General features: G+C 38.5%; 1 protein-coding gene across 1 annotated transcript; it reads left to right on the top strand.

Moving 5' to 3' along the window:
* The first annotated feature begins 10,222 nt into the window (after positions 1-10,222).
* On the top strand, positions 10,223-11,239 carry LOC117516827 (2-oxoglutarate receptor 1-like). Its single transcript, XM_034177727.1, has one exon. The coding sequence runs from the start codon at positions 10,223-10,225 to the stop codon at positions 11,237-11,239; it is 1,017 nt and encodes a 338-aa protein (XP_034033618.1).
* Positions 11,240-11,992: the final 753 nt, after the last annotated feature.

The following is an 11,992-nucleotide window of genomic DNA, read 5'->3' as shown; positions in this document are numbered from 1 at the left end:
AATTTGGGGACTTGCCCTGTTTTGGAACATTGAACACTCATAACTAACCAATGCTGACACCAACATACACTTATTATACATGAAAATGTCAAGCGAAGTCTCCTCTACAAATGTATCCACTTCAATCCCATATCAACTAACGACAGCTGGAACGGCAAGCAAATAAATACATAAATCAGAATTTATTTATTTGGGGAAAAAAACCTCATTTACTCCTACCAAGTATTATTTACTTTCAATTTTTTTTTTGCATCCACAACATCCCCAGGACCTGTCTTTTAGCTGATCCAAACTTTTGCATTTTTGACCTTGTACAAGCTGAGAAATAAATCATAATGTATGGGAGTGTGATTTTGGTGAAATGACGGATGAATTTAGCGGCGGCTGATAAAAGTGCTAACACCGTTAGCATTCAACATTAAATCCGATGAGAGTTTCACTCAGCGTGAGTTTTGCAACAGAGACATCTTAGAAGATCTGTTAAGACGTTTCACTGCACAAAAAGCTGTATTATTCCAAATGTTTGTAATAAAATACACCAAACAAACAGACACAACCACAACACAACAAAAAGGAGGAGTCACCGAGCTTAGCTGCTGTCAATCAAACCAACCACACCTGCAATTGCACATAATATTATGGGTTAAAACATCCTAACCTAAGACACTAGAAAAAAATTCACCCCCTGTACAGTTATTATGCGGCTACTTTTGTCTTATTTTGTCTGTATGACTTAGCAATCATCACACGACATCATTCGAAGTAAAGACCAGCATGAAGAACAAGTTGGAATCTTAAAGTGCACTCCAACTCTTCATTCAAAATCTTTCATTCGCTGAATTCAAAACAAGAAGTGGACTGCTATGGAGTAAGACAGCTGCCAAGAAGATGTGTGCATAATTCTAACCATTCATATAAGCTACGATACCTTCGACATCAAGGTTGGAGATCACATCAAATCGAAGCAAACGCTCCACCCGAAGCATTCTGGAGTACTCGAAGCTTTGAATCAAATTAGCAAGGTTAATGTATTTGGCCACAAATATACACACAATTGCCAGTTTATTAGGTACAACCAGTGAATTGTAATGCAGCAAAATCTCCCTTCATGAAGAAGTGAAAGTGTGCCCTCTTACAAAACCACCACTGCTTCCATCGATGCCACAGAGACTCAAAGATCATCCTCAGCTGTCCTCAAGTGAATCTAAGAACAACAGCAACTCACTCCTGAACTCAAGTGACCACCAATGATATTTGATGACTTTCTTTACATCACTGTAACATCGGTGACCCCACAGAGGATAAATATTTGAGTCTCTCATACAGTGGTGGCTGGTGGTATTGATTTTGATGAGGGCATGCTTTTTTGCTGCATGGCTGTATGTTTCACTATATGTACCTAATAAACTGGGAAATGAGGGTATATTTGTAGCAAAGCACAGCTACTTTGCTAACTCTGTCTCTCTGTCACACACAGTGTCACCTGTTATTCATTCATTCATTTTCTATACCTGTTTAATCCAATTAAGGGTCACCGGGGGCTGGAGCCTATCCCAGCAGTCAAAGGGCATAAGGCGGGGTGCACCCTGGACAGGACACCAGTCTATTACAAGACTATTATAGACAGACAAACACGTTCACACCCGTGTGCACACCTACAGTCAACTTAAAGTTTCCACTTCATCTAACCTGCATGTCTTTGGATGTGGGAGGAAGCCAGAGCACCCAGAGAGAACCCACGTGAACACAAGAAGAACATGCAAACTCCACACAGAAAGCCTTCAGTCAGGAATTGATCCCACAACCTTCTTGCTGTGATGCAACAGTGCTAACCACTAAACCACTGTGCACTGTCATTGGATGACAATAATAATGTATTGCATTTAACAATCAAGGCATTGAAGTGCTATAAACTGTTCAGGCGGTCCTTCACGCTGTGTTATTAGTCTATTTAGGTGCCTCAACACTTTTTGATGCCAGCACTGGCACCTAACTTAGCCTGCCAATGAGTAAACTCCTCATAAACTGTTAGAAACTGTCTGTGAACTGTGCGCAGCTGTGTGCCAGTACACAAAGAAGATTCTGAAATGTTCAAATTTATGGCACACATAAATTTTATGCCACTTGTATGAACTAGCCGTGAACATCGGGCAACCTATTCGCAAACACCGTGTGTCACTGCGTGTCATTGCACGCACAGTATTTGAACCACTGAAATACTTTAAATCTCACCATTTGATGAAGCTGTTGAAGGTCGATCAAGTTGTTTTCCTACATGCTAACTACCCGCTTCTTGTTTTGATTCAGTCCTCTGATTCAAAGTTTCAAGTTGAAGCTTTGATTTAAAGCTTTGAATAATTCAAAGTACTTCAGCTGCAATCTTTGCTTCAACTTATGTGATATTCTACTGCAATATCTGACCTTATATTGTAGCTTAGTTAGTCCACAATCCACAGTTTTGAGTCAAAGCTTTGAAGCATGCTTTAATGATTCCATAGAATGTTTCATGCTGATCTTTGCTTTGAATTCTGATGTATGATGATCTCAAAACCACACAGACAAAATAAGAGAAAAGTGGCTGAAACTTGAACTTGGTCATCCACATACAGATGAGGACAAAATGATCAGATTTAATGTTTTCTTCAAAATCAAAGTTCAAAAGTGCTTTTGTTTTTTTTTACAGAGTAATTCATTTTCAACACAGCATTTCTAAACATTCTATTTTTATTCTGGATGCCAACATTATAATATTTTGCACACAGAAACAAAATGATTTCACAAAAACCACAAACTACCACAGCCAAAATTATTAGCGCATTTAAAAAACAACCTTTTTGTTGAACCTTAGCACAAACCACTGCTGTGCAACGATGTGCTTTAATGTTGTAGTACTCAAAGCTTGCAAAATCAAGTTAAACTGTGGGTTAACGTCCAATGTACACACAACATAAAAACTTCAGTCAGGGTTTGAGCTGTCACTTCAGAACACATTGCGACAAAAACAAAAGAAATCAGTTTAGAGTTGAGAAAAAGAATTATTGATGATCACGGAGCAGATGAAGGATATACAGTTGTCATCGTTTTTCCAAGTGAAAGAACTGGAGTGAGAAGCATCATTAAGAAATTCAAAGAGTGATAACAAGCCTGAAGAGGAAAGAAGGGAACGATTTCAAAGATTCTGGAAAGAAAACTATTAAGAGGTGTGTGTGTGTGTGTGTGTGTGTGTGTGTGTGTGTGTGTGTGTGTGTGTGTGTGTGTGTGTGTGTGTGTGTGTGTGTGTGTGTGTGTGTGTGTGTGTGTGTGTGTGTGTGTGTGTGTGTGTGTGTGTAAAGAACCCAGAACAACTGGCAAGACACAAGTGAATGACTTAGCTAATTGTAATTTTGTCCTCATCTGTATGGTAACATTGTGTGTGTGTGTGTGTGTGTGTGTGTGGGGGGGGGGGGGGGGGTAATTCAAATCTACAAAACAAAATCTCCACAGCAAAATTGGCAGTGTTAAATTAGCACTACAAAGTGCCAATATGTGTCCACTAACACTGACACTGTTAAATTAGCACTGAAAAGAGTGGACACATATTACCACTACAAAGTGCCAATATGTGTCCACTCTTTTCAGTGTTAATTTAACACTGTCAGTGTTAAATTGGTAGTGTTACTGTTATATTATCATTGACAGTGTTCATGTTAATGGTACAACAATGTTAATTTAACAATGTTAAAGAGTGGACACATACAGACAGTTTGCAGTGTTAATTTAACACTTGTGATTTTGCAGTGTAAATGGGGATCAATATTTCTGGTTTAGAAACATAAAAACACTCTTCTCTTAAATGGTGGCACAATTATTAATAAGTTCTATATTGAGTGTGACTGTGAGACTTTAATGGTACAGTTTTATGGAGAAAATTGATTAAAAAGGCCTGAAGTGACATTTAGAAAATTAATCCCTTTTGATGTTTTTAAAACATGCTGGCAGTTATTACTTGTGCACACAGTGACATTTAAAGTTTGCAGAGCATAATTTATGAAGTATAATTTATGATCTGTTGCCACGCAGACGCGCCAGTGTTTGTATTATTTCCTTATGACTGACTTTTGTTTTGAATTTACTAAATCACCTCTGTGCCATTATTAAAATGATCTGTAACTTTGCATAGTTAGAAATGAGTGAACTGAATGCACATGGATTTGTTTTGTTGTGTTATTGTATGTTGGCATCTGTGCAGCTTTGGAGTTTTGAAACATAATACACAATGCTGATCCTTTAATTTCCAAAATCTTTACAAACTTCCGTTTTCTAATGACTCAGTAATAGAACCTGTGGGCATGAAGACATGAACAGCTATGGAAATCTGACATTTGACTTGAATGACCTTGATCTTCACCCAAATAACTGCCATCTGGCAGACCTTGGCAGGGGAATTCTGGGGTCAACCTTTATTGACATAACAAGGTTGGCAAGGTAACCTCTATTTTGATCTTTCACCTTCATGATCTTGAACCCAGTGAATGACTTTGGTAAGTTTGATGGCAACTCAGGAATTGCAGAACCAACCTATGTGCATGAAAATTCAGTAAGGTATATCTTATATATTATATTCCAATTCTAAGGTGGAACTATGCCAGTATACAAAGGTATATCTAAATATCTAAAAAGGAAGAGTAAAATAGGAGAGTAGAAAAGTGTAGAGTAGAGCCACTTAAGGTGCCTGGTCTTGAGAACCAGGGATGGTAGGTTAAAAAGCTTTTTTATCCCATGGGAACTCTCCCTACCCACCCAAGCAGCTCAAGAAAAAGGTATATATAATATAATAAATAATAAGACATAAGAAGGATAAGACATCACAGGAGAAGATTGTTATCAAACACAAAGGAACCAGCTATTTTGTAAGCTACGATGAACGTTGCTAAGGCCAGCTAGATAAGCTAACGTTAGCTGTTAGGTATAACTAATTGTACCCCACTCCTCCAATATTTACTTAAATATAATAATATTGAAAAGGGGGGAACAAGAAAAAGTAAACAGTGTAGAAATGTATATGGAGACATAAGTACATATATTTGCAGAAAAGAGTAAAACGGCGGGCGTTTTAATCACGTTTGATAGACATTAGAGTGGGGGAGGGAGGAAAACATAATTTTGAGCTTTGACCTCAATGACCTTGACCTTTGTGGAAACAGTTTTAGGACAGTTCTTTTGTTGAATGTCATCCACATATCAAGTTTCGTGGAAATCTGCCAAAGGACCTGGTAGGAGAAGGGACACAAAGAGATAAAAACCCAAACTTTTGACCTTTGATCCCAATGACCTTTACCTTTGAAATAAAACCCTTAAGGGCAGTTCTAGGGTCAAACACAGTATGTTTGTTACAAACTGGCTAACACCGTGGAGGAGTAATGCAACAAACAAATATTTCTCAAATTATAACATGATAATGTGAGGTCAGCCAGTGTGTCATGCCACTTTATGATGTAAGCAGCTTTTAAAAGAAGTCTTTTATTTGTTTGAAAAGTCTGCGGTCTTTTTTTATCAAGAAACGCTACACTGGAGTTTTCTTTAGTTAAAATGCTTCCTCCACTTTCCGCTGATTCACCTGAGGTTTTATGTAAATTAAAGTGAACCTTGAGCTTTCTCAGCTCAAACATGACACCAGGAAGTTTATGCACATATTTGGACCTGAAGCAAACAGTGGTAGGCACCCAAGTGAAAACATCCCGGAGTTTCCCATTTTTGGTGTGAAGCAAAGAAAGCAGACAGAAGAGAGTGAAGTGTGTGAGAGAAAAGCCTGTGACGATCCAAACGAGACGCTGACCACTTGGACCAAACACCAATGAAGAAGAGACACTAACGAAAAGTGAGTAAAGATCCTTTCCTGTAACTCACTGTCAGACTGGATCGGGTTCTTTAAATAAATTTGATGAGTTGGTTCAAGGAGTTCTGCTTACTTTTGTATGAGTGTACATGTTATGTATAAATGACAGCCAGCAGTGAATTTCCTCACATCGATAATAACAGAATGAAGCCGGTGTGATGACAAGATGCCATGGGCACGTTCACGTCTCTAGGGGATGTTCAAAAACTACGCATTTAAAGCAACGAGAAGGTTTTGTTTGATTTTTGCTTCTTTCCTCATATAATCGCTCTGGCTTTCCTTACTCGCGCAGTCATCACCACCAGTAGTGATACGGCAGCTGAGGAAAATGGAATGATGATCATGTTATACCTGAATTTCTTCAAACATCAATTAAAAATCAGCACCAGTTCAGTGTTTGATGAAATTCATATAATTCATATGTGAGTATGTCACCTGTCAACATTTGAGCTTGATTTTTACCTCAGCCAAGGCGGTCATGTTCAATTTATTCACTTTATTTTATGTATATAGCGTCATATTGTATTGTTGTGAGTACAGTTTGTACATGAAAATTCAGTAAGGTATATCTTATATATTATATTTCAATTCTAAGGTGGAACTATGTTAGTATACTAAGGTATATCTAAATATCTAAAAAGGAAGAGTAAAATAGAAGAGTAGAAAGGAGTAGAGTAGAGCCACTTAGGTGCCTGGACTTGAGAACCAGGGATGGTAGGTTGAAAAGCTTTTTATCCCATGGGAACTCTCCCTACCCACCTAAGCAGCTCAAGAAAAAGGTATATATAATATAATAAATAATAAGACATAAGAAGGATAAGACATAACAGGAGACAATTGTAGTATAGGTAATTTAGTATGTAGACTAGTAGTAAAATTAAATATAGTTAATAGGCTAAGCTATAAATCTGGTATTTTATTATAGAAACAGAAGCTATGAGTGTATGAGTGCATTGGTATTTATCTAAAGTAACTCTGATAGGATACTATAGGAAAATAAAAAGTATAATCATTATGCTATCAAATGGAAACCTAAGAACTAAGGTACTATATGTTGATATCTTTAAAAGAACACATAAACTGCTGAATCATTAAAACTCTACAGCATGTAAAATAACATTGTAAATAATGAAAATAAGCTAGTTATAGTAGAAGAGCTAAATTAGCCGTTAATAAGCCAACTGTACCCAGCAAGCTAACACGATAAACAAAAACGGTAATTAGTGTATAAAGTATAATAGCGTAGTTAAACGTACAATAATGGTATTAACGAATACATATAAAATTAATGGGGACAAAAGTATGAATTAATGTGGGTTATCAAACAGAAAAGAACCAACTATTTTGTAAGCTACAATAAACGTTGCTACAGCCGGCTAGATAAGCTAACGTTAGCTGTTAACTAATTGTACCCTACTCCTCCAATAAGTAAGTCCCTTTGGCTGCTCCCTTGTTTGCACTCGGGGTCGCCACAGAAAATCCAAGGTGGATCTGCATGTTGAATTGGCACAGGTTTTACACCGGATGCCCTTCCTGACGCAACTCCACATTACATGGAGAAATGTGGCAGGGGTGGGATTTGAACCCGGAACCTTCTGCACTGAAACCAAGCGCATAAACCACTTGGCCACCACCCCACTCCTCCAATATTTACTTAAATAATATTAAAAAGGGAGGAACAAGAAAAAGCAAAGCGTCTAGAAATGTATTTGGAGACATGATATAAGTACATGTTTGTCAAGCGCCTGTATTTTGCCACCTGATAATTTCACAACAACCACAGTGGAAATAAGTGTTTATGATTTAATGCGTTATCTGTGTTTCATTGATATATTCACAGTCCAGTAGATGTGGACATGATCAGAGCACACTGTTTCTCATTCATGTCATTTCATGACTGTATGTCTGTGACCATGGGTTATCACCAGAGGAACAGATGGATCACATTTGCATTGCTCGCTTGATAAATGCGATGTTTTCATATGGTGTGGGATTTTTTTTTTTTAATACTTCCATGTCCTTTCTGATATGAGGCAGCCTCCCGCAGCTTTCAAAGAACAGCTCTGTACCTCAGTGGTAAAGTCTCTGACTGGGAATCAGAGGTTTTGAAAGTGTGAGTTCACATCCTGGGTGGTGTGGGGTTTTTTTTCTCTTTTTTTCTTAATTATTCCACATAAGTGGTGCAATATGGTCCCACAGATACTGGCTGGTTTTTATTTTTTAATTATTCCACATAAGCGCCACCATGTGCTGCACCTGGCATGACGGACACGGCGCATGCAAGAACTCATGCACCGGGTTCGTGTACGCTTGTCCATCAGCGTGATGTTTTGTGTGTTAATTTCAAACTGTTTTGCGCTCTTTCGCCATTTTTGTCCAAATGCCGTCCAAACTTTGCACTATGTGTGAAGGGGTCCTTAGCGTGCACGCTGACATCTATGAGATGTCTTGTAAATTACTCTAGAAGTGTTATTGGTTTACAAAAACAGAGTTTTCAGTTTTAGAAGTGTTTATTTGTTGGTAGCTTTTACATAATATATGAGAAACATGTTTTATTTACACACAAACAAAACTGAGTTAGCAGCTAGTTAGACCAGCCTGTGATGTCACCACGCTAATGTCCACAAAGTGTCTTGTAAATAAGGTTCCAAAAACAGTGTTTTGAGTTTTAGAAGTGTTTATTCCTCACTAGCTTTTACATAATATATAAGAAGCGTTTTATATTTACTCATAAATTAAGCGGTTTTGGAGTGCCACAGACGTTACGGTGCCGTGCTACTCTTATTGGCTGTCACCCCTGCCACAAAAAAAAAAAAAAACAGATTTGCATGATTCAGGGCATAAAAACATGAACAGAATGTGACTTTTTAACCTCTTGAAATACCTCTTAATAAAGGTCAAGGTTAGCCATCTTTGATCTTGTTATTTCTTCCCCCAGTTCTTTCTGTAATACTGCCCCTTACAAAGTACAAACTCAAACTATTCCGTACTTTTAAATTTAATCAAAGTCACAGCAAAAATAATCAGGCCTGGGTCCTGCAAGAACTTCTGTTACAGACAAGATCTGCTTTTACAGAACCCAGAACAATGCATACAAGGAGTTTTTATACAGGATTATATATACGTGACAGAGGCGGACCATATTTCACAAAATTCTTCTCTTATTCGCCCCCCGTGGGCATTCGAGGGAGGTCCAACCCCCTGCCCGAGGCCCGCGCAGTAACGGGAGACATATGATTTATAAAATTGTAACCTACTCTCTTTATCCTAAGTGGTACAAACTGGTTAAATCCGGTTCTACATGCACATACCAAGAGAGAACAAAGGAAAGTGAGAATAAGAATGAAACTATAAGTATAATCCTAAATAAAATAACTACCTTAAGGCCAAAACCAGTACAGAAAACAAATAAAGAAACCCATAATTGAACACAGAAATGTATCTAACAATCTTGTCCAAGGTCTGTGTCCCAAGAATGTTTCCTGTGAATTTGAAGACTCTGACAATAATAGGACTGGACAGACAGACAGACTGAAGCAAAGCCTTTACAATACCTGATGGCCATATTTGATGGCTTTGGCTAAAAACCAAAGCAGCATCTTCACCATTTCAACCCTGCTACTTACACACAAACCACAAGATGTCACAAAAACCAAATCAGTATGTGGTACAGGCCAGTTTTCTTAATCTAGCAGAACATTTAATTTTGCAAATGTGAAAACTGACTATACAACAAGGACGTTTCCTCTAAGACCTCTGGCTGACCTTAGTAGTGTAATTTCGCAATCCACCTGTGTCTGTGCCATATTTTGGTCTAAATCGGGTTGAAAATCATATTCCTTGACCTTGATGGCAATTTTGGCATCAGCTTTTATTGACATTCAATGTTTGGTAGAAATCAGCAAAAGGACCTCCATGTTAGGGTTAGGGTCTGTCCAAGTTGTACCCTGACTCATGCCCTAAGACTGCTGGGATATAGGATCCAGTCCCCCGTGACCCTTGATTGGAGTAAGTTGGGATATAGAAAATAAATCTAAACATGTTGATCTCTCCTGGACAATTACAGGACCCACCTACATATGTGTGCCAACTCTGGTAGGCATTGAAGTGAAAAAAAAAATCTAAATTTTGATCTTTGAGCGCAATAACCTTGAGCTTTGCTGAAACAAATGCCTTAAAGGCAACATTCTTCAAGTGATTGCATGATTATGTTCCATAAGTAGCAAAAATATCTGCAAAAAGTAAAATAAAGAACACACCTTATATTTTTTTAACTTGTCTGAACATCAACAATCTGAACATTTCTAAAAAGTTGTTTGTTTTTATTTAACTTGACAGATCTCCACTATGGCCAATGATATCTACCATGGCAACAGTTACAACTGCACTCATGTGGACCAGCTGATGGCGCGGTACTACTTACCAGTCTGCTACAGCATCATCTTCATCGTAGGCCTCGTGGGAAACATAACCTCCATCAGCATTTACCTGACGAAACTTCGACCCTGGAAGAGCAGCGGCATCATCATGGTCAATCTGGCGTTGACTGACCTCCTCTACATCCTCAGCATGCCCTTCCTAATCTTCTACTACAGCAACGGGGATTCCTGGACACTTGGCAAATTCATGTGCCTCTTTGTACGGTTTTGGTTTCACTTTCACTTATATGGAAGTGTCCTTTTCCTGACATGTCTGGCAGTGTTCCGTTTTGTGGTGGTGATAAAGCCTTTGAGTGCAGCACAGATGGAGCACAAAGTTTGGGGAATCTCAGCATGTGTTGCTGTTTGGGTCATCGCGGCTGCAGAAATCACACCCATGCTAACAATGATAAATTTGGAGAAGTACAACAACAAAACGTACTGCATTGACTTTGCTAGTACTGTCAAATACGCCGATGATGTGTGGTGGTACAACTTGCTGCTAACTGTTCTTGGGTTTCTTCTGCCCCTAGTGGTAGTATTTATATGTTACATCAGACTAGTTAAGCATCTCTTAAAAGGGCCGTACACGAGCAGTCCGTATCGGATCCGGGCACGGCGTGTGATTGTGTTGATCCTTGTGGTATTTGTCTTGTGTTTTTTGCCGTATCACATTTTACGTGCATTGCGAATTGAGATGCGGAGGTCACTAGATACGCCATGTATGTTGGAGCGTGTGGTGCACACGGCATACATTATCTCCAGGCCTCTGGCTGGATTCAATATATTTTTTAACCTGGCTCTGTACACGCTTTCCGGGGATAATTTCAGGAGAGCCTTTCTCAGCATCTTCTACCGGGGATTTCACTTCTCTAATGCAAGGTCACTCATCCACCTGGCCTTCTTTAGCAATACAGGAAGTGACCCAAACCTGCCAATGACTTGATTTACTTACATCTGGACTGTTTCCACTAGTTGAAAAGAAAACACCCTGTGAATAAATCCTCTGTGACATCACCCATAGGTTTTTTTTGAAGAAGGTCACAAAGCCACCAATACATGCTAACTGTGCTATGAGGGACGATTGAGAGGTTTTGAGCCTGACCCAGGAAATTAGGGCGTGGTTCTCCATCTTTTGTATTCTAAGAAACCAATGTTTCTCAAGAATGTGTGAAAGTTTGACTCACTTGTTGCAATATTGAGAAACGTTATGACAGATCTCCAGACAGATCTCAACAACATGTACCATAACGACAGCCACAACTGTATGGTCTATATACATGCATATGTGTGTAGGGGTGGTGTCCAAGTGGTTAATGCACTTGCGGAAGGGTCCCGGTTCAAATCCCACCCCTGCCACGCCACATTTCTCCATGTAATGTGAGTTGCATCAGGAAGGGCATCTGGTGTAAAACTTGTGCCAATTCAACATGCAGATCCACCTTGGATTTGCTGTGGTGACCCTGAGTGAAAAGCCGAAGGGGCTTACTACTGTCTATCTATCTATCTATCTATATCTATATATCTATCTATCTATATCTATATATCTATATATATATATATATATATATCTATATATATATATATATATATATATATATATATATATATTTATTTATTTTATTTTTTATTTATTTTTTTTTTTTTTTCTGACTTCGTGATCATCCTATCTTGTCGTGCCAGTACTGCAACCAGTTCA

The sequence above is a fragment of the Thalassophryne amazonica genome, chromosome 1, assembly GCF_902500255.1.
Source record: "Thalassophryne amazonica chromosome 1, fThaAma1.1, whole genome shotgun sequence".
Taxonomy (NCBI): domain Eukaryota; kingdom Metazoa; phylum Chordata; class Actinopteri; order Batrachoidiformes; family Batrachoididae; genus Thalassophryne; species Thalassophryne amazonica.
Note: the sequence above shows the minus strand (reverse complement) of the source record. Positions and strands in the feature narration are given on the sequence as shown.

What these genes read in the sequence shown, in the direction of transcription:
- LOC117516827 (XM_034177727.1), top strand. Translation starts at nt 10,223, where the DNA reads ATGGCCAATGATATCTACCATGGCAACAGTTACAACTGCACTCATGTG.